At 32.4% G+C, this 23,381-nt stretch overlaps 4 protein-coding genes and 2 pseudogenes across 5 annotated transcripts; 2 read left to right on the top strand and 4 right to left on the bottom strand.

Moving 5' to 3' along the window:
• Nucleotides 1–596: 596 nt before the first annotated feature.
• On the bottom strand, nt 597–1,403 carry LOC106413422 (glutathione S-transferase T2-like). The gene has a single exon (XM_022696196.1). It carries the CDS (start codon nt 1,401–1,403, stop codon nt 597–599), a length of 807 nt encoding a protein of 268 aa, XP_022551917.1.
• A 2,339-nt stretch (nt 1,404–3,742) lies between these two features.
• Nucleotides 3,743–5,096, top strand: LOC106423763. The gene is made up of 3 exons (XM_013864525.3): nt 3,743–3,991; nt 4,143–4,514; nt 4,597–5,096. Exons 1-3 carry the CDS (start codon nt 3,943–3,945, stop codon nt 4,881–4,883), a joined length of 708 nt encoding a protein of 235 aa, XP_013719979.1. The 5' UTR covers nt 3,743–3,942; the 3' UTR covers nt 4,884–5,096.
• A 3,306-nt stretch (nt 5,097–8,402) lies between these two features.
• LOC106423772 lies at nt 8,403–9,473 on the top strand. The gene is made up of 2 exons (XM_013864535.3): nt 8,403–8,985; nt 9,077–9,473. The coding sequence occupies exons 1-2, from the start codon at nt 8,895–8,897 to the stop codon at nt 9,373–9,375; spliced, it is 390 nt and encodes a 129-aa protein (XP_013719989.1). The 5' UTR covers nt 8,403–8,894; the 3' UTR covers nt 9,376–9,473.
• Nucleotides 9,474–11,529: 2,056 nt separating this feature from the next.
• LOC125584565 lies at nt 11,530–13,918 on the bottom strand (annotated as a pseudogene).
• Nucleotides 13,919–14,535: 617 nt separating this feature from the next.
• LOC125584569 lies at nt 14,536–15,484 on the bottom strand (annotated as a pseudogene). Its single transcript, XR_007321484.1, has 2 exons — nt 15,403–15,484; nt 14,536–15,069 (listed from the first exon to the last, which is right to left on the bottom strand). The product of XR_007321484.1 is annotated as a pectinesterase inhibitor 12-like (transcript).
• Nucleotides 15,485–16,668: 1,184 nt separating this feature from the next.
• Nucleotides 16,669–17,339, bottom strand: LOC125588748 (pectinesterase inhibitor 12-like). The gene has a single exon (XM_048760483.1). The coding sequence runs from the start codon at nt 17,274–17,276 to the stop codon at nt 16,752–16,754; it is 525 nt and encodes a 174-aa protein (XP_048616440.1). The 5' UTR covers nt 17,277–17,339; the 3' UTR covers nt 16,669–16,751.
• Nucleotides 17,340–23,381: the final 6,042 nt, after the last annotated feature.

Raw genomic sequence — 23,381 nt, forward strand, 5'->3', positions numbered from 1 at the left:
ATATTTTGTAAGATACCTGGAGGTCTAAAAAATGCATGCCAAATTCATAAGTCATGTGAAGCAATAGCTTCTAAAACGATTGTGGGCTTTCCACTTTCACGGGAATATTGCAATTTCCAAGCGGTAGGACAATTATTCCATTTCCAATGCATACAATCAATGCATCCTATCGTACCTGGAAATATCCGCATCTCTCCAATTTCTAGTAGTCACTGGAGATCCTCCACAGTAAGCCTTCTTAGATAATCTTCTCCAAATAAATATATAACTCCGTCAACAAAATTTTTCAAAATGAACTCGCCGTGGTTTCACCCATCCGGAGGTATTCATCTACTGCATCACTTGCACAACCATATGCCATAATACGTATAGCTGATGTGCTCTTTTGTAGTGTAGAAAGACCTAACCTCCCTGTGGAATCTCGTCTTTGTTGAAAAATCCTTCTTCATTTGAGAGTCGATCAACGATACGTACAAACAATGACTTGTTCATTCTAAACCGACATCGAAATATAGCGTCTGGGTAGAATGTATCACCTTAACGATAGCATATTACAATATAATATAACTTAAACAACAATCATTAGTAGCATAAAATTACAACATCTCATCAATGATTTTGTTCTTCAAAGTTTCTTCTTTCTCTGAAAGTTGTTCTGTTTCTCCTAGAAGACTTTTAAGGAGTTCCATCTTTGTTAGTTTCTTTATCTCAGCTATGTATTTCTCCTTCAGAGCCCACAAGTTCTCGAGCCTTGATTGAGAGTTGGACTTCCTTTCTTCTTGTGTTGTTTTAGTAAAAACCTTCTTTTCTTTGCGCTTTGATGACTTCACACCAAGGGGATGAGCCATAAATTCTTTGTCTATGTTACTTTCCGTGTTAGAGCTGGAAGAAAATGTGCCAGCTTTATCCAATTTTGTTCTTTTTGAACTTCCACCACTCTTAGAATTTTGAGAGCTGTAAGAACTACACCATTTTTGGTTATGACGGTGCTCCCTCCATGCATGTTCCAGCACAAATTTAGTGTTGTAATCGTTGAAGTAGAATTGGTATGCAACTTGGACAACATCATCTTCAGACTGACCACTAGTTCTTTGACTCACAGCTTGATTATAGCATCCAACAAACTTGCTGACACTATCACTTATTTTCTGCCACCTTTGCTTGTAATTACTGGATTCTCGTTTTGGTAGACTTGATATTGGAGGACTTGATGAATAATATGCACCAATTCTTTTCCAAAAAGCAGAAGCTTTTTGTTCATTACCAACAAACGGATCATTACTCGTGTTTAACCATGCACTAATAAGAACAACATCTTCGATTGGACTCCACTTGCATCTTGTTTCCTTACAAGCATTGGTTGTGCTCTTAGTTTGATTTGGATCATTGCTTTCTCCACCCATATTATCATATTGAGTATTGTATTGTGGTATTTCAGATGAACTTATTTGGCTAGAAGGTGAAATAGGATTAAAACAATACGTAATGTTTTTTTTTGTTGGCTATTCAGAAGATCAATAAAATTTGTAGAGAAAGTGAGTGGATTATTTGAATTCATAATGAAAAGAAAGAGATACAAAATGTTATGAGATTTTATAAGGCTAAATATGAAGGCTATATATAGAGAAAAATAATAATTACACATAATTATTTTTATATTTCAAATCATAGTAAATATTTTTTAAAATTTCTAAATTTATAGTTTTCAGTACATTATATTAATTAAAACCCCAATATACTATTATTGTATTAAGTTTTAATCATTTCAACTAGATCATGATCTGCGCTTTGCAAGCGCGGATTATTTTATGATGAAAATTTTCACTAATAATTAATAAATATTTTGTTAATTTGTACGAATTTTGTTTATTTGAATTTTCTTTGCATTTAAATCAGTGCTTTTAAATTTGACCCGAATCCACGGTCGAATCGGATAATCCGGTGATTCGATAATTCAATTTAGGTTTTAAAAATATCCATATTTATAAAAATCACTATATCCGAGACTAACCAATTGAACTGATGGATGCCCGATATGTTAACATATCCAATTTGATTTAAACTGATATAGTTTCATAATTTGTCACCTTTTAATCCAAATTTTAAAGTCTATTGTTTTACAATTTTATTAAATTATGACATTTCTACAAAATTTTAAAAGAGTAAATAATAGATATAATTAACAACTATATATGTCTTGATCATATTACTCCATTTTATATAACTTAATTAATTTTATTATAATTGTTTTGTGTAATTTTTCTTGTTAATCATTTATATTATAATCACTTTAAATTTTTTGTTAACAATTAGTATTAAGCATTTTTCTTTAGATAACATATATTTTGAACATTTTTTCATAATTATTTTTGTTATTATAGTTATTGTACACTGTATAATGTTTATATATTTATTTTTTATGTAATGGCTATTATTGAATTGTTATCTTACTTAAATAAATGATAGAACCATTATGTTGTAAATATAAATAAAATAATATGTTAATTTAATTGATTTATCATTGATTGAAATGTTTTTGTAGTATTTAAACCTGTAAAAGTAAGTTTTATTTATTTCGTTTTTTATACAAATTTTGAATAGTTTTTTAATTATTTAATTTATTTAAATATTTGGTTATTAAAAAGATAAGTTCCAATATTTTATATTGTTTGGACATAAGATTAATTATATATTGTTTGGGAAAATGGATACTAGTATAAAAAAATGATTATATTATTTGGAAACGTTGATAGTAGTATAAGAAAAACAATATTAGTGATTTAATGTAGGTTTAACTATAAAGTATGAAGATGTATTTAATTTAAAAACTTATAAAATAAATGTTAGAGAATGTGCAACGGTAAAGGGCTCTTAGGGGTTTTTTTTTTGTCCGATTTTTTTTTAAAAAAAAAATTAAAACAAGCCCATTGCGGGCCGCCACGTGTCAGTGGAGTCCACGAAAAGTGGTAAAACCCTCTCAAACTCGCCTCTTACGGAAGAGGTAGAAGAGGCGTGATTTTAAATTATAGTGGGACCGAAAATTTTTTTTGAAGAGACAGCTTTAAGAGACCCGTTGCACCTGCTCTTAGGTCCAACAGAAAGTTTATGTTTTAATAATATAGATTTAAATTAGTATTAATATGTAATTTTAATTTATGAACAATAGATCTTGTTACATAGAGAATTTTATTTTAAGAGTTATAAAAAAATGTTAAAGTATTTTTAATATCATACAAAGTATATAATTGAACTTTAAAGTGTAGGTGTTTTTATTTTGTTAATAGTAATCTTGGTTAATAACAAGATGACATGTGTTATGTTTATAACAAAAACAATACTAAAACATTTTATAGTTTGCATAATATTTTGAACATAGTGGAATATGTTAAAACAATAGTGATAATAATGGATATATAATCATAATATATTTCTGAACACTCCCAATAAAGTTTGTATTTTTAAGGAATAACCTATCGTTTGACGAAAGAAAAAAGGAATAACCTATGAAGTTGAATTGTATATACTAATTACTAAGGAAATTGTAAACAATAAATATAGAGCTTGCAAAATAAACAGGATAAACATTTAAAAACAGTTTTCATCAATAACATAAAAAGATAAGTATTTTACAAACTGTTAAAACTCTTTAAAAAAAAAAAACTTTGAACCTTTTTGAAATTGGTCTTTGTCGTTATGTGAAACCAAAGAGAGGGAGAGTAGAAAAATTGACAGCTCATAATATGTTTTACCATAGATAATCACCGCAACAGTACTACGTCACCGCTGCTTTAATGCTTTTTAACTCAGTAAATCACATAAGCAAGCGAAGACAATAGTGTGTTCATTTCAACAAAAATCTATCACAAACTCCATTCTTTAAAGCGAACGAGAGAGAGAGAGAGAGGGAGAGATCACACAGAGAAAGAAGAAGACGAAGAGGAGATGGCTGGGGCAAGATTACTTGACATGTCGAGAGTTCCATTCATCCCAGGTCTCTCTTTCTTTCTCTTCCATTACTCTCCCTTACTTTACTTGGTGCAAAAAAAAAACCAATAAAGTTTCCATCTTTATGAGTTTGCTGCTTTGTTAATCGTTGCTTGTCTCTTCTTTCGTGGTTCTGTTTGCGTTATAATCGAACACAGGGAGGATACACGCGACCAACAACGAGTTCCAGAGATACGGTCCGAAGGGTTTCATGGAGATCAAGATCCTCCAAAACGACAACCTTTACGTCCGTGTCGACTTGCCCGGTGTTCCAGACGACGGGGTCCGCCACAGAGTCGACTCCGTGAGGCAAAAGGTTGTCTTTTTCTCCGGTGAAGAGACTCTCAGCGACGGAGACGACAAGAAAAACGCCCGTGAGTACGCTGGAACCGCCGGTTTAGGGTGTGACTGCTGTGAGATAACGGGAGTGGATGCGAAGATGAAAGATGGAGTGTTGAGGATGATTGTGTCGAGGGTCAAAGTCAAAGACCATGACAACAAGTGTACTCTCTTTCTCCCTCCCAACACAGGTTCGAATCCCTCCTCTCACTCAAATAAAGATGACACCTTTTTTTCGCATTATCCATTATTAAATGCTTAGTTTGTTTATAGGTAAATCTGGGAGATACAATATGGATGAACCTGCTTTGAACATGGCTAAAGTGGTGGAGGACCATCCATTTGTGGTGAAAGGTCCTAAGCGTTCAGAAAATAGTGTACAACGAAGAGGTGATGGAAGTGTTTGGGTTTCATTCGACTTGCCAGGTGTTTGTGGTGATGATATATTGGTGCTTCCCAATGAGAATGAAGTCAAGTTCTATGGTGAGAACAAGGAGGTCTATGAGCACGACGAGAGTTGCCGTATCTTCATGGGAGCCGTCATGGAGTTCCCCTTTTGAGCCACGACATCGCTTGGGATGCTGAGTTTGGTGTTCTCACGGTCCGTATCACACCTCCTGGTAGCAGCAACACCAACAGGGAGTAGTAGTCACACGGTCTCATCTCCCAACTACGTTTCACATATGTTGTCTTTGGGAGAACTGTTGGTTGGCCACTGATGAAGTCTTTTGTGTTTTAAGTTTGGACAATTATGTGTGACTGTGTCTTGTTTTGGTGTTTGTTATCGAATGACTTACTTGGTGTCCACGTATCACTTCCACTTGACATAGTTCAAAACGAGAAGAAGTTCACACTCTTCAAGCGATTTTATAGTTTGGAATTCAAACCTATAAAATGTGTGCAAAGCTATTGTAGTTATACTACTGAACAAAGGCTATAATAGTAACCTTAGGGTCTTTGGATAAGTCATGAATTTGTTGGGGTTGCTCGCTGGAACAGAGCTATACAGAGGAAGGATGAACATCTAGTGCAGAGAATTTCCATTTAGAAGCAAAAGATAACATAAGTGATTCGTGTAGGTAGGAAGATGGAATTATGAAAAAAATACACAAATAAAATAACAACTGGGGAACCTCATGAGAAGTGTTCTTAAGGATCAACTATTAGTCTTGTCTAGTCCAGTTTATGGAAACTCAAACCACTATATTCCTCAAGTCACGCCCAACCTTGACCAATTCCTATGCCCAGTGTTAATCTCCCGTAGTTGAACATCATTAGTTACACTCTAAAAAGGCAGAGCAAGTCCATAAGGTACAGTCAGAAAATGTCCCAAAGTGAACAATTTTGATAGATTCAACATGTTATGAAAATATGGTATCACCACAGTAGTGACGGAGAGCATCAGACCATATGACACAAATTTATTATAGCCTCTCATCTTTCATTGACCAAACGTGATGAATACTGGATTGAGATATGTTGGCAAAGAAGCCAGGGACATATACTACTATCATTTGATCTTATGTGCAATATCACAGCTTATCTTGTGTGATTGATCCCATAACACAAGATACTTACAAAAAGTAGAATCATGGATGTTCCATATGCCTAAGAGAGTGGAACATCCAAATAATGGTGATGATCACATCATCATGCGTATTCATATAGTCGCATATATGCTATGCATTGATGATTACTGACCTCTTAATCATAACAATAGCATAATTTAAGCATTTCAATAAAATAACGTTTACTATTCCTAAATCGTAGTTACATAGTTGTAACGTACATGTCCGAGTATGGACACGACGGACGCAAATACGAAGACAGAGTGGTTTTGGATCCAGTGGGTTTCGAGGTGAAGAGGTAAGGGGTTTATGGTTTTCCTACTACTTTTGTTCTCTCTTTTATGATTTTGAATAAAATGATATGTATGACGCGGACGTTGCTGGTTTGTGTTGTGTTTATCTGGTTAATTAAGTAATTTTAATTTCTTCTACGTATATATCATCTTATGACTGTCATGAAAAACGGTTTAAGAGAGAATCTAAAACGCGATATTTAAGGGCCGTTTCAACAAGCAAGGAACTTTAAATTGTCGTAAAAGCAAACTTTAAATGATAATACTTGAGATCCATGAATAATTTGTTGAAAATAATTGGATGAACATCAAGTAAAAACGGCTGTAAATTTTTGCTTTAGAAGAAAGAACACGTTGCATTGCTTTGTGGATCTTTTTTTTGCCGTATATATTAGAAAAATGTTGAGGAGTTAAAAAAGAAGAAACTTATCATCAGACCCGGCCCTGAGGGGAAGCAGACCAAGCAGGTGCTTCCGGCCTCAATATTATAACTAACATTTCTGCCACATTATTGACTTGTAATCCTTCAGCAAGTTTGGTTCTGGATCCTTTCTAATACGGAAGAGGTACAAAGTTCAAAGCCTCCTCCCCACTTTTACTTTATTTCCTTGTTTTTTTTTAATTTTATAAATTTAATAAACCCAACATCTTTTTTTAGCTTGTGGCCCATATATTGTCAGGACCGGCACTGCTTGACATTAACGGCACTGCTTGACATTAACGTCAGTGACTCGCGTCTTGTATGCTTTAACCATCTTCTGTAAAAATAAGAAAGAAAGGAGATGTTTATGTGTAGTGGTTTCATGACTAGTAGTGGATTATTGCAATAAGCCAACGGACGATATAGCTTTCTTCTCATAATGAACCCAAACAAAAACGATATTAACATTTTATAAAGTTTTTTTTCGAAAAAGACCATGTATTGTTAAAAGGAACAAACTTTTGAAAGTGAATTGTACGTACGGATAATAAAATTAGAGCTTGCACAAAATACAAATACACTGTAAGATAAATTCGTAAAAAAATAACTTGATATACATTCAAAAAGTAGTTTATAAGAAAAACACAAAAAGATATATAAAATTTTACAAACGGCTTAAATTTTTTTACATATTCGATTTACTTTGAATCTTCTTTTATGTTGGTATTTGTCGTCATCTTTTATATATTAAAAGAGAAGCATTGTAATAAATGTGTTCATATTAAACTGGAAACATGTCAAAACATTGTAATAAATGTATTCACACTAAAATGGACACATGTTACATGTAGAGAGTTTCTCAGCCAAACTCTACATAAATATGTTCACACTATGTACTTTACATATTTTTAATATAAAACTCACATGTATGGTTCTTATTTACGTTATTTTTACTGTTTATGAATAGAATGTAAATCACAAATATCAATATTTATAGGAACAAATATCCAATTTGATCCGTTATATGCATATATATATATACATATATTTAAAGAATTATATATAAGTTATATATTATAGTTTATATAAATTTTACAATATTTTTGTTTTTAAATAATTTCATTTTAAAATTTTTATTTTTCATGCATTATTTTCAAAAGATGTCATTTAATATTAATTAACAGTATCTTTATATATTTATCAACCATCTTTATATAATTTTACATACACATACATGTGCACATTGACGTGAGCACCTTATAACTAAGTATTTACCACAATTGAAATATCTAATTTTTTTGGAAGTTAAAATATTATTTTTCTTAATACTTCTTTCACTATTGACCAAATTGTAGTAAAATGATTTGTCATAATAATTTTTTTTTCTTTTTTAACTATTATTCGTTTAGAAACTATAATATGAAACCATTGGTTCGACATCACGACTATCTAAGATTCATAACTTGAAAACAAACAAATAATAGTAATTTTTGATTATCACAGGAAAAAAATCAAACATTTTAACCGAACAAACCAAATAAATATTGATTTAAAATGATAGTTATATTTTAGGAGATTAAAAATAAAAATAAAACAACCTAAAACCGAATGATATCCAAATTAAACAGATTAATGTCTCCATATTAAGAAATAACGAAACTAATAATCACATTCCGCAAGGCGCGGATTATTACCTAGTGTGAAACTAAAAAGAGAGAGGGAGAATAGAAAAAGTGACAGCTCATGAGCGTTTTACTATAGATAAAGAGCTTTTTTAAAGTTTTCACTCGGTTTAAAAAAACATTTACACAAAGGGTAAGCGACATAAGATCATGATTATCGGGATTGTTTAACTGGGTTGCTTAAATTAATTTTGATTAAAAAAAAAAAGAAAATTGCCTTTTAAACGAAGCAGCTTTGCTTAATTAGGAGGAGGAAGAACCAGCGCTTATGAAACACGCGTCAGACACAGAAGTCTCCTCCTCTCTCTCATCTCTATAATTCCAAAACGTGTGAGATTGATCTCGAACGGGAGATTCGATATGGTACAGTCCATGTTTAGAACAACAAGGAGTCTTTTGTAATCACTCCCAACATCTTCACTTGTAATCTCCTCGTGAAAGCTTTGTGTAAGAAGAACGATGTGGAGAGTGCCTACAAGGTGCTCGACGAAATTCCCGAGATGGGTCTGGTGAAGAAACTCTCAGCGACAAGAAAAACGCCCTTGGGTACTCCGGGACAGCCTGTTTAGGGTGTGACTGCTGCGAGATAACCGGGGTGGATGCGAAGATGAAAGATGGAGTCTTGAGGATGATTGTGTCTAGGGTCAAAGTCAAAGACCATGACAACAAGTGTACTCTCTTTCTCCCTCCCAACACAGGTTCGAACCCCTCCTCTCTCTCTCAAAAGTAAAAAAGATCACACCTTTTGGAGTTTTGCTTATACATTACTGTAAAATGTTTCGTTTATAGGCAAATCTGGAAGGTACAATCCAGATGAATCTCCGTGGAACTTGGCTGAGTTGGAGGATCATCCCTTTGTGGTGAAAGGTCGTAAGGACTCGTCCACTTCAGAAGCAACATCTGATGGAGGCCGTCTCTTTTCGTTGGATCTGCCAGGTGTTTGTGGTGATGATATGCTGGTGCTTCCCAATGAGAACGAAGTCAAGTTCTATGGTGAGAACAAGGAGGTGTGTGAGCACGATGAGAGTTTCATTTCAAATGTCTATCTTGTTTTAGTTTTGATTCGCTACCAAGTCTTCATGTTTTAAGCTGTGACAGTTATGTGTGGTTTTTCGGATGGCTTGCTTGCTGTCTACGTATCACTTCCACACTCAAAACTAAATGGGATTGGAATTCAAACCTATAATGTGTGCAAAGCTATTGTAGTAATACTATTGAACAAAGGGCTATAGTAACCTAAGGTCTTTGGATAAGTCATGAATTTGTTAAGGTTGCTCGCTGGAACAGAGGTACACCGAGGAAGAATGAAACATCTAGTGCAGAGAATTTTCCAGTTAGAAGCAAAACATGAGAGAAATGACCTGTGAAGATTGAATTGAAAAAATATGCACCAAAATATAACAACTGAGAAAGGAAAAGGCTGTAGGGGAACCTCATGAGAAGTGTTTTCCTGAAGCATTTTTAGATCCATGTTCTGAGGCTGAACTATTAATCTTGTCCAGTCCAATTTATGAAAACTCAAACCACTATATTCCACCACGTGACACGTCACGTCTAACTTGACAGTCATATGCTCAATGTTAATCTCCAGTAGTGGAACATCATTACTCCCTAAACGAAGAGCATGTGACACGAATGTATTATAGCCTCTCAGTTTTTATCGACAAAACGTGATTTGCTCCAAAGTGAAAGTAGAACACAGAGAAGTTCCATTTGCCGAGAGAGTGGAACATAAAAAAAAAAAAAACTGATGATCACATCATCATGCGTATCCCTTATATATTAATCATGGAGCATTACAACATATTTTTGTAGCCACTTGTCCTCACGAGAATGATTTTTAGAATTGTTAGAAAAATAAGTTGGTCTATATAAACATATCTTATGCTTTTTATTAAACTAACTATCAAATTAATTAGTAGTGTACAAATTTTTTTTTATTTCCTTAAATAAAAGCTATGAATTACCTAATATAGTTAATATATATATATGACAAATAATGATTACGAATAATACATATTTGATAACAATTTTTCTAACAACTCTCTTTTCTGTTTAATTTTATACTATTACAAAAATAAACAATCACATTAATCATAAAATAAAAAAATTAGATTTTTTCTTATATGTTATATTTTGAATTTTTTAAAACGACTATAAATTACTAAAAATGGTAAAAGTCTCACATTGAAAATTTTATGATCAATGGTTTAACTTTTTTTATTCAAGCAAAATACAAATGATCATATATCGTAGGGATAGGCGTTTGGATACACGTTCGGGTTCATATTCGGTATTTCAGTATAAAGTTATAGAACCTATTCGAGTATTTTTATATTTCGAGTCGGGTTCGGGTATTTTATGTTCGGGTTCAGATATTTTGGGTTGGGTTTGGATATTTAAATTTTGAAGAAAAAATAAATAAATTATTCATTGTTTAAGTTTTTGTATTTAAACTATATTTTAACTTAACTGGTTTTCTAATTTTTAAAAGACTAAACTTTTAATCGATTAGAACGACACAAATTTAGTTGTTGTTTTGAAAATTTAGATGTAACTTTTGTTAATGCAAGAAACAAGAGCTTGATATGTATTTTAAATTTTTAAGTGAGAAGCAAATGATTTTGTCCATAATTATATGTATATTATCTCATTTTGAGCAATAATCATTATTAATATAAATAATTTGAATAAAATGAGAGAAGTAAACTAGAAATATAGGGTTAAGTAAACTTATGTTTGGTTTTCTTCGGATATCCATTCGGGTTTACTCGTTCGGATTCAGATATTACCTGAACTGCTCAAATAAATAATTTGTTTTGTTGTTCTTGAATTAGATGATTTTCAGACCGAGCTGATGAATATATACTTGACATACATTTATATTTCGAGTCTGCACTTATATCCTATAACAGCTTGATATATTTGATTTGAACACTAATTTGTTAATATAGTTTTCCAGTGATTTTTTTTCAAAATTTTGATTCTTAGATATGTATCTGGAGTGAAACTATTTTTACAGATGTCTATTTTTTTTTAAATTGACACTTATGTAATTCACCGAATTCATAGAAGAATTTAAAAAAAAACTTAACTCATATCAATGAAAAAAAGATGGGAACGAAAACATAATTTTATAGATGTAGATAATGAAATCACTTATGGAGTATTTAAATTTTTGTTTTTTTACGGATATTATTTTTAGGGTTTTTTTGAAAAAAAAATTCAAATAATAACAAATATTTCCAATGGAATAATTTTCCTTTGCTCTTAAATTTATTATTAGGTAAACGAAAATCCACATTACATAATGCAAGAACTTATGGTAATTTCATCAGAGCATATTGGTAAAAGCTAAAGGAATCAAAATCTTCTGAAACGAAACATTGTTCTCGTTTGTAACAGGAGATTTCGCGTGCTTCTCTTTGAAACCATTTTGACAAATGCCAGGTTCATCCAAAGCAGCACTCAGATGCATATTAGCACTTTTGTAATTACTAGATTTAACGTTCATCAAAGCTTCTTTTAAAGAACCATATGCATTGTCATAAAGCTTTACGCAAGTGCGTAACGCGGGTTCAGTACTCGATGCATACTTTTTGCTTTTGAGAATAGTCTCAACTATCCCTTTCACGTTAATTGTTTTGGACGCAGCGTTATTCGTTGGTGCTAGGACCAATCCTGATAGACTAGTGATTGGACGCAAAAATCATACTTGAGATTAGGGTCTTTTGCTGCAGCTGTTTTGCAGGAATCTCGAATCAAGGTTTGCGCGGCTGATATATATATCTGACGTAAGGGTATATGTCATTGTTTCCTGTTTTCTTGTGTGTTATAAACTTATGATAAAAAGAACATTTCAGTTTTAATAAGAAGATACTATTTCATATTAAGAACTATGTTTACATTTTTAAAAACTATAATATATTCACTTGGATTATTTCTCAAATTGTCAATTTTTCTGAACATGGTCAATATGTAATAGTAGTTTTCCATATATACACGTCGTCAGATTTAGTCAACTCTCAGAGCATCATTATTGGTTCAATTTCTTAGTGGAGTACCTGATGAGTTTTATTGTGTAATTAAATTAAAACCAATAATATGTACATAACCATTCGTAAAGTAACATGTGGCATAAATCTCTGATAAACTTGGCAAAGTCTATGTGTGACCAAGCGTTTCTTCCCATTTGACGCTCTCTCTCTTGCTTTATTAATTTATTATTATTATAAATGTCAGTCTCATGAGTTACTCTTCCACTGCATGTGCTCTTAGCTTTCCATATCATACATAAAATAACAAAAATGAGATCTCTTCTACAGTTATTAAAAAACAAAAAAAATACCTTTTAATATTGATTTTCTCAAAAATCATATTTGAGATTAGGGTCTTTTGCTGCAGCTGTTTTGCAAGAATCTCGAATCAAGATTTGCGCAGCAGCGAAACAGTTTAAGAGGAGAAAAAACATTACAACTGAAACGAAGAATTCCATGCTTTTGTTCTCTTTGTGAGAGATGAGAAGAGATGACTATGATGTTAACTTTGTGATTCACGAAGCTGTTATATATATATATATATATATATATCTGATGTAAGAGTATATATTCTCCTTTCTTATATGTCATTATTTCCTGTTTTCTTGTTTGTAATGAATTTATCATAAAAAGAATATTTCATTTTTAATAAGAATATACTATTCCAAATTAAGAACTCGATTTAAATTTTTAAAAAATCATAATATATTCACTTTAAAGGATTATTTCTCAAATTATAAAAATTTATCTGAACTTGGTCAACAGGTAACAATAGCTTTCCATATATACACGTCAGATTTAGTCAACATCTGTATCACGAAAAACCTTCAATCTCATTATTTATTCATCAGGCAAAAAAAAAATGATCAGTACTACTCGTAAAAAAAGTAATGTTGTGCATTTTTAAAAATAAATATTTAATTATTAAAATAAAAATAAAAATACAGACACTATAGAAAATTAAATAAAAGTTTAAAAAACAAAAAAAATTGAAAATTAGAAAATAAATAAAAATATTCAAACAATTTTTCAATAAGTAAAAAAAAAAGATTGAATACTGAAATAGTTACAGAAAAAAATATTTTAAAATTTTTCTCACATATCATCGTTGATAATAATGATTTATGACATATCACTAATGAGGATGATGACTTTCAGAAAATATCACCATTGACAATGACAGTGATATGTTGAAAACCGTCAACTCATCGATTTGTCAACGATGTTAAGTCTAAAATTGTGATAAGATACATAAAGAATTTTAAAATTCTGTGGTTTTGCAAATACTATTTTAGTGTTTTATAATTTCAAATAGTAGCAAAAATTTCCAATAAAATAATGTTCCTTTGCTATTATTTATTATTAGATAAAGGAAAATTCATATCACATAATACAAGAAGTTATGGTAATTTCATCAGAGCATATTTGTAAAAACTAAAGGAATCACAATCTTCTGAAACAAATCATTGTTTTCGTTCGTAACGGGAGATTTCTCGTGCGTCTCTTTGAAACCATCTTCGCAAGTGCCCGGTGCATCCAAAGCAGCACTCAGATCTATATTAGCACTTTTGTAATCGCCGGATTTAACGTTCATCAAAGCTTCATTTAAAGAATTATTAGCATCGTCATAAAGCTCTACGCAAGTGCTTAACGCAGATTCAGAACCCGGTGGATACGTTTTGTTCTTGAGAATAGTCTAAACTTATGTTTGGTTTTCTTCGGATATCCATTCGGGTTTACTCGTTCGGATTCAGATATTACCTGAACTGCTCAAATAAATAATTTGTTTTGTTGTTCTTGAATTAGATGATTTTCAGACCGAGCTGATGAATATATACTTGACATACATTTATATTTCGAGTCTGCACTTATATCCTATAACAGCTTGATATATTTGATTTGAACACTAATTTGTTAATATAGTTTTCCAGTGATTTTTTTTCAAAATTTTGATTCTTAGATATGTATCTGGAGTGAAACTATTTTTACAGATGTCTATTTTTTTTTAAATTGACACTTATGTAATTCACCGAATTCATAGAAGAATTTAAAAAAAAACTTAACTCATATCAATGAAAAAAAGATGGGAACGAAAACATAATTTTATAGATGTAGATAATGAAATCACTTATGGAGTATTTAAATTTTTGTTTTTTTACGGATATTATTTTTAGGGTTTTTTTGAAAAAAAAATTCAAATAATAACAAATATTTCCAATGGAATAATTTTCCTTTGCTCTTAAATTTATTATTAGGTAAACGAAAATCCACATTACATAATGCAAGAACTTATGGTAATTTCATCAGAGCATATTGGTAAAAGCTAAAGGAATCAAAATCTTCTGAAACGAAACATTGTTCTCGTTTGTAACAGGAGATTTCGCGTGCTTCTCTTTGAAACCATTTTGACAAATGCCAGGTTCATCCAAAGCAGCACTCAGATGCATATTAGCACTTTTGTAATTACTAGATTTAACGTTCATCAAAGCTTCTTTTAAAGAACCATATGCATTGTCATAAAGCTTTACGCAAGTGCGTAACGCGGGTTCAGTACTCGATGCATACTTTTTGCTTTTGAGAATAGTCTCAACTATCCCTTTCACGTTAATTGTTTTGGACGCAGCGTTATTCGTTGGTGCTAGGACCAATCCTGATAGACTAGTGATTGGACGCAAAAATCATACTTGAGATTAGGGTCTTTTGCTGCAGCTGTTTTGCAGGAATCTCGAATCAAGGTTTGCGCGGCTGATATATATATCTGACGTAAGGGTATATGTCATTGTTTCCTGTTTTCTTGTGTGTTATAAACTTATGAAAAAAGAACATTTCAGTTTTAATAAGAAGATACTATTTCATATTAAGAACTATGTTTACATTTTTAAAAACTATAATATATTCACTTGGATTATTTCTCAAATTGTCAATTTTTCTGAACATGGTCAATATGTAATAGTAGTTTTCCATATATACACGTCGTCAGATTTAGTCAACTCTCAGAGCATCATTATTGGTTCAATTTCTTAGTGGAGTACCTGATGAGTTTTATTGTGTAATTAAATTAAAACCAATAATATGTACATAACCATTCGTAAAGTAACATGTGGCATAAATCTCTGATAAACTTGGCAAAGTCTATGTGTGACCAAGCGTTTCTTCCCATTTGACGCTCTCTCTCTTGCTTTATTAATTTATTATTATTATAAATGTCAGTCTCATGAGTTACTCTTCCACTGCATGTGCTCTTAGCTTTCCATATCATACATAAAATAACAAAAATGAGATCTCTTCTACAGTTATTAAAAAACAAAAAAAATACCTTTTAATATTGATTTTCTCAAAAATCATATTTGAGATTAGGGTCTTTTGCTGCAGCTGTTTTGCAAGAATCTCGAATCAAGATTTGCGCAGCAGCGAAACAGTTTAAGAGGAGAAAAAACATTACAACTGAAACGAAGAATTCCATGCTTTTGTTCTCTTTGTGAGAGATGAGAAGAGATGACTATGATGTTAACTTTGTGATTCACGAAGCTGTTATATATATATATATATATATATATATATATCTGATGTAAGAGTATATATTCTCCTTTCTTATATGTCATTATTTCCTGTTTTCTTGTTTGTAATGAATTTATCATAAAAAGAATATTTCATTTTTAATAAGAATATACTATTCCAAATTAAGAACTCGATTTAAATTTTAAAAAAATCATAATATATTCACTTTAAAGGATTATTTCTCAAATTATAAAAATTTATCTGAACTTGGTCAACAGGTAACAATAGCTTTCCATATATACACGTCAGATTTAGTCAACATCTGTATCACGAAAAACCTTCAATCTCATTATTTATTCATCAGGCAAAAAAAAAATGATCAGTACTACTCGTAAAAAAAGTAATGTTGTGCATTTTTAAAAATAAATATTTAATTATTAAAATAAAAATAAAAATACAGACACTATAGAAAATTAAATAAAAGTTTTAAAAAACAAAAAAAAATTGAAAATTAGAAAATAAATAAAAATATTCAAACAATTTTTCAATAAGTAAAAAAAAAAGATTGAATACTGAAATAGTTACAGAAAAAAATATTTTAAAATTTTTCTCACATATCATCGTTGATAATAATGATTTATGACATATCACTAATGAGGATGATGACTTTCAGAAAATATCACCATTGACAATGACAGTGATATGTTGAAAACCGTCAACTCATCGATTTGTCAACGATGTTAAGTCTAAAATTGTGATAAGATACATAAAGAATTTTAAAATTCTGTGGTTTTGCAAATACTATTTTAGTGTTTTATAATTTCAAATAGTAGCAAAAATTTCCAATAAAATAATGTTCCTTTGCTATTATTTATTATTAGATAAAGGAAAATTCATATCACATAATACAAGAAGTTATGGTAATTTCATCAGAGCATATTTGTAAAAACTAAAGGAATCACAATCTTCTGAAACAAATCATTGTTTTCGTTCGTAACGGGAGATTTCTCGTGCGTCTCTTTGAAACCATCTTCGCAAGTGCCCGGTGCATCCAAAGCAGCACTCAGATCTATATTAGCACTTTTGTAATCGCCGGATTTAACGTTCATCAAAGCTTCATTTAAAGAATTATTAGCATCGTCATAAAGCTCTACGCAAGTGCTTAACGCAGATTCAGAACCCGGTGGATACGTTTTGTTCTTGAGAATAGTCTCAACTATCCCTTTCACATTAGTTGTTTTGGACTCAGCGTTAGTAGTTGATGCTAAGACCAATCCTTTTAGAGTAGTTGCGGTTTTGCTCTGTGGATCTTGTTCAAGAGACTGGACGCAAAAATCATAATTGAGAGTAGGGTCTTTTGCAGCTGTTTTGCAAGAATCTTGAATAAGAGTTTGCGCGGTAGCGAAACAGTTTAAGAAGAGAAAGAACAATGCAACTGAAACGAAGAACTTCATGTTTTTGTTTTCTTTGTGAGAGATGAGAAGAGATGAATATGATGTTAACTTTGTGATTCACGAGGCTGATATATATATATATATATATATATATATATATATATATACGTCGTAAGGGATGTTAACATACTCAAATAATCAATTTATTTTAACTTGGTCAACATGCAATATATGCTTTCCATATGTACGCTTTAGATTTAGTCAACTCATTTTGATGTGTTTCCATATCATACATACAAATATCAAAAATGAGATCTCTTGCCATTTTCACCAACATTTTAATTATTAAAAACAAATATTCACCTTTTAGTATTGACTTTCTTAGATTTTTGGGATTTATGGGCATTTGGTTCGGTTTTTTTTTTTTCGGTTCTATAGGTTTAGGATTTTTGCAGTATTTAGAAAATTATGTTTGGTTTCAATTCATTATTTCAATTTTCGGTTCGTTCGGATAACAAAGTTAGGAACCGGCTAATATCCAAGTTAATTTTGGATATCATTTGGTTCAATTTTTGTTCTAGTTTTTTGTCAAATCGGATTAAAAAGTAGAAATTCGGATTTTTGAATTAAATATTAGATATTTCAGGTTTTTGATAAAAATTTGGATAATTTTAAATATTTGAAAAATGTATTATGGAATTCATTTTTGGGATATTTTGGTTTATAAATGAAATTTTCAAATTATTTGATCATTTGAAAACTAAATAAAGTTAATATTTAGAAGTATGTAAACTATATACATATTATAGAAATTCAGGTATCTATTCGATTTCGGTTCGGTTTTGATTTTTCAGTTTTAAAATTTAGGATCCATTCGGATAATTGATAAGATAAAAATCTGAATCGAATCTTGTTTTTCGTTTCGATTATGTTTGATTCGTCGGTTCCAGATAAATGTGTTCAACCGTATTGAGTGGCGTGCAAACATCTTGACTTAAAGTGTGTGCATTTACTACACAATTATGTAGAAATATTTTTTAAAGCAAAGTTTCAAAAAAGAAGAAGATGCTTTAAAGCAGTGCCTTCACTACAAGAAAACGTAGCAGTAACAAAGAAGATTTAAGACGAAACTATTTCCTCGTAAATTTGTAAGGTGTTTACAACGCAATTACGACGAGACCAAAATTTATCGTAAACTCCATGGAACTTTACGACAAAACTGTTTCGTCGTAAAGTCCATGTAAGTTTACGACGAAAGTACGTGGAAAGCAAAAATAGTCGTAAACGTTACATCGACATTACAACGAATCATGTTACCGTTATATTTAGGTGAAAACGTGTATTCAATGTGCTTTAACTTACCTAAATTCGTTATAATGTCGTTGTAAATATTATGTTAAAACCATGTAAAATCCATGTAAAACATTCCTTGTAAAATCGTTGTTATATTTCAACTACCCAACTCGAAAATTTCTCTATATATATGTCATTTCTCACAACTCTCTTCCTCACAACACACAACTCTCTTCCTCACAACACACAAACGGAAAAAAAAAATCAGCAAAAAAAAATTTTCAAAAAAAAATCTAAGAAAAAATGGTCGGTGGCGGTAGTATTTACGAGTTACGAAGTTGGATGTATTTGCACAAAGATTCTAACGGGAGGGTGACGAACGCATTTCTGAACGGGCTAGAGACATTTATGCACCAGGCGGGCTGTACACCGATCACGCATGAAAGCGGTAAGATGTTCTGCCCATTTCGAAAATGCTAGAATTCAAAATTTGCACGTAGTGAAACTGTATGGAATCATTTAGTAAACAGAAGATTTACACCACAGTACTACATTTGGTATCAACATGGAGAGAGTTATGGGGGAAATAAAGATAGTAGTAGTAATAATAATTTTGAGGATGCTCATCATAATGAAGAACCGAATCATGTGCATAATGAATATAATTATCATCAAGATGAGCAGATGGTAGATCATGATATGGTTCAAGATATGATTAGTGATGCATTTTTAGAAACAACTACAACAATAGCTGATAGAACTGGAAATGTAGAAGAACCTAATTTCGATGCAAAAAGGTTTTATAAAATGCTAGATGCTGCAAATCAACCAATCTACACTGGTTGTAGAGAAGGTCTCTCTAAATTGTCTCTTGCAGCTAGGATGATGAATATTAAAACGGATCATAATTTACCTGAGAATGCATGGATGCATGGGCAGAGTTGTTTAAAGAGTATTTGCCAGAAAACAATGTGCTGCTGAATCTCATTATGAGATTCAAAAATTGGTTTATAGTCTTGGGTTACCTTCGGAGATGATTGATGTTTGCATCGACAACTGCATGATCTACTAGAAGGAAGATGACAAGTTAGAAGAGTGTCGATTCTGCAAAAAACCACGATTCAAACCGCAAGACCGTGGGAGGAATAGGGTACCGTACCAAAGGATGTGGTACCTACCAATTACAGACATATTGAAAAGATTATATTAATCTGAGAGGACTGCTGCGTCGATGAGGTGGCATGCTGAACATGTCCAGAGAGATGGTAAGGTTGCACATCCATCAGACGCAAGAGCGTGGAAACATTTCAACATGGAACACGCAGATTTTGCTACAAATATTGGCAATGTCTATCTTGGGTTATGCACCGATGGATTTAGTCCATTTGGAATGTTTGGTAGACAATATTCTTTGTGGCCAGACATTCTTACGCCGTACAATTTACCGCCAGATATGTGCATGGAACAAGAATTTCTATTTTTGACCATATTAATCCCTGGGTCGAAGCATCCAAAACGGTCTCTTGATGTTTTTCTTCAACCGTTGATAGAAGAGCTAAAGCAATTGTGGTCAGAAGGGGTGAGGACGTACGATTGTTCCTTGAAAAACAATTTTACGATGCAAGCAGTTCTGCTGTGGACGATAAGTGATTTCTCTGCTTATGGGATGTTGTCTGGCTGGACAACATATGGAAGATTATCTTGTCCGTATTGTCTTGGATCGACGGATGCTTTTCAACTGAAGAATGGTAGGAAGAGTTGTTGGTTTGATTGTCATCGTCGCTTTCTTCCACTTGCCCATCCGTACAGAAGAAATAAGACATTATTTCGGCACAAAAAAATTGTCAGAGACAGTCCTCCTCCATATCTCACCGGCCAGCAGATCGTAGCGGACATTGATTATTACGGAGCTCAAGAAACAGTTAAGGTTGGAGGAAATTGGCATGTTCCTGGAAATATGCCTGATGGGTATGGTGTCTCTCACAATTGACATAAAAAGAGTATATTTTGGGAGCTACCCTATTGGAAGGATCTTCTCTTACGCCACAATCTGGATGTCATGCATATTGAGAAGAATTTTTTTGAGAACATCATGAATACATTACTTAACGTCCCTGGGAAGACAAAAGATAACAAAAAGTCAATGATGGACTTACCTGATATTTGCTCAAGAAGTGAGTTACATATCAAGAGCAATTGAAACGTTTCTGTTCCCATCTTCTGGTTGTCATCAGAAGCCAAAACAACCTTGTTTGACTGGGTTGCATCGGAAGTTAAGTTTTTTGATGGTTATGTTTCAAATCTGTCAAGATGTGTTGAAAGAGGTCAAAAGTTCTCCGGAATAAAGAGTTATGATTGTCATGTGTTTATGCAACGACTGCTTCCATTTGCTTTTGCCGAGCTCCTTCCAACAAATGTCCATGAAGCACTTGCAGGTAATTATAAATTTATAATATATATACATAAGTTATGAAATGTTATTAATTTGATTACTTTTGCAATATACAGCCATCAGAGCATTTTTTAGACACACGTACGTTCAAGGAAGAAGTCATCGAACAACTTCATTAGAACATTCCGATCATATTGTGCAACCTCGAGAAGATATTTCCTCCTTCATTTTTTGACGTCATGGAACATCTAGTTGACCGTATGAAGCATTGCTTCGTGGACCTGTTCACAACGGATGGATGTATCCGTATGAGCGACAGATGAAACATTTGAAGGGGAAAGCAAGAAATCTTGCAAAGGTAGAAGGTTCAATAGTTGCAGGGAGTTTGACAGCCGAAACATCTAACTTCAAATCATACTACTTTGCTTGAACTTTTCGTACGAGAAAAAGAGTTCCTAGGAGATATGATGATGGTGGAGTACCGACATCATATCCAATTGATGGTGTTCCTGACATTTTCTGCGAAATTGGACGGTTTGGTGGTAAAACGAAAGAAGTATGGTGGTCATGTGAAGAGGATAAACATAGTGCCCACACTTATATTCTGCTCAACTGCGAGGATGCAATGACCCGTTACTTTGAAAGGTAAATATTTTTGTGAATGTTACTTATATGAATTTAAGTTAATTATGTATGACTTGATTATTTGTTTAATTTGCAGCATGTTTGTATCTCAAGTTGAAGAAGCAATACCAGGAATATCTGCAACTGATGTGGAGACACGTAAAGATAAGCACTTTGTCAAGTGGTTAAAATCACAGGTACGTAATATATATCTTATATTCATTAATTAAGTAAGTGTTTTGATACTTCAATATTAATTAAGAAAATCTGCTTTTTGCAGGTTGATTATCACGATCCATATTATTCCGTATGGTTTCACGAATTGGTTCAAGGTCCAGTTGCAAAGGTCACCACATCACCTATGTATTTCACACGAGGATTTACCTTTCACACATACGAGTATGGAAGACATCGGGCAACGAGTAACTACGGAATATGTGTGAAAGGTGAAACAGACTTTTACGGGATATTGCAGGAGATTATTGAAGTGGAATTTCCGGGGTTATTGAAGCTAAAATGCGTCCTCTTCAAATGTGAATGGTTCGATCCTGTTGTGAACTGAGGGATTCGGTATAACAAATTTGGTGTTGTGGATGTCAATTATGGGAGAAGATACAACAAATTTGAGCCTTTCATTTTAGCTTCACAAGCCGAGCAAGTTAGCTTCCTTTCTTATCCTCGGCTTCGAACTTCCGGGATAAACTGGGTAGCTGTTATCAAAATTACACCTCGTGGACGCATTGTCGCTGGAGAAGAACCGCCCTTGCAAGAAGAAGACGCTATCACTGAAGTTAAGGTACCAGAACAACCAACTGATGAAATCCTTTTGATCGACCCGCAAAACTTTCAATATGAAGATATTCCCGAAGATGCGATAGATGAAGCACGTGAAGACGAGTTCGACAGAAGCGACGATGATGATTGTAATGATAGTGATGAGAACGAAAACGATTTAGAGTGATGTAATATTGATGAGAACGAAAACGATTTAGAGTGATGTAATATATGTAACAAATGTTGTATTTCTTTATTGTAACGTATGTTTAAAGAAATATTGTTTTTTTACCATCTTAATGTATGTGTAACAAATGTTGTTTTATATAAATTTTCATCTTTAGTTTTTAAAAATTTATTTGGAATTTTAGGGTTTAAGTTGGAGAAAGAGTAAGAAGTAGTAAAAAATAAGATATGATGTTAGATGATATGTGACTTTGGGGTTTAGGGATTTCAATCTCGGTGTTTAGGGTTAAGCGTCGTAAAATCCTTGTAAAAATAACACGGGCGTGGTAATTTCGTCGTAAATGGAAAAAGACAGGCCTGGTAAATTCGTCGTAAATGAGAAAACGCGAACCTGGTAAATTTGTCGTAAATGGAAAAGCCTGGTAAACCTATTCAACGTAATTTCGTCGTAAACCAAAAAACACGGACCTGGTAATTTCATCGTAAATGGAAAAACACGAGCCTGGTAACTTCGTCGTAAATGGAAAATCGCGGGCCTGGTAAATTCGTCGTAATATTACGTCGCGTTTACGACGAATCATTATCTATATAATGAGACGCTGAGAGCGAGGCTACCTCATTTACACCTCCCAAACTCCTTTGCTCTCCCTATAAGGTAAACTCTCTTCTCTCTTTTTTTTTTTTTAAAGTTAGTTTAGGTGATTAATTAGATAGGTAATTATTTTAGTTGATTAGTTAGGTAATTAGTTTAGGTGATTAGTTAGGTAATTAGTTTAGATGATTAGTTAGGTGAAGGAATACTAGTTTAGGTGATTAGTTAGGTAACGAAATAATTTTTTTATTATGTCGCAATTGATTAAATTTTTTTTTTTTTTAGATGGCTCCTAGGAGGAAAT

This window comes from Brassica napus, chromosome A2 (genome assembly GCF_020379485.1).
Source record: "Brassica napus cultivar Da-Ae chromosome A2, Da-Ae, whole genome shotgun sequence".
NCBI lineage: Eukaryota > Viridiplantae > Streptophyta > Magnoliopsida > Brassicales > Brassicaceae > Brassica > Brassica napus.

Coding starts and splice junctions, on each gene's coding strand:
- LOC106423772 (XM_013864535.3), top strand. CDS start 8,895: ATGAAAGATGGAGTCTTGAGGATGATTGTGTCTAGGGTCAAAGTCAAA. Junction 8,986..9,076: donor CTTTCTCCCTCCCAACACAG/GTTCGAACCCCT, acceptor TTTCGTTTATAG/GCAAATCTGGAAGGTACAAT.
- LOC106413422 (XM_022696196.1), bottom strand. CDS start 1,403: ATGGGTGGAGAAAGCAATGATCCAAATCAAACTAAGAGCACAACCAAT.
- LOC125588748 (XM_048760483.1), bottom strand. CDS start 17,276: ATGAAGTTCTTCGTTTCAGTTGCATTGTTCTTTCTCTTCTTAAACTGT.
- LOC106423763 (XM_013864525.3), top strand. CDS start 3,943: ATGGCTGGGGCAAGATTACTTGACATGTCGAGAGTTCCATTCATCCCA. Junction 3,992..4,142: donor GAGAGTTCCATTCATCCCAG/GTCTCTCTTTCT, acceptor AATCGAACACAG/GGAGGATACACGCGACCAAC. Junction 4,515..4,596: donor CTTTCTCCCTCCCAACACAG/GTTCGAATCCCT, acceptor GTTTGTTTATAG/GTAAATCTGGGAGATACAAT.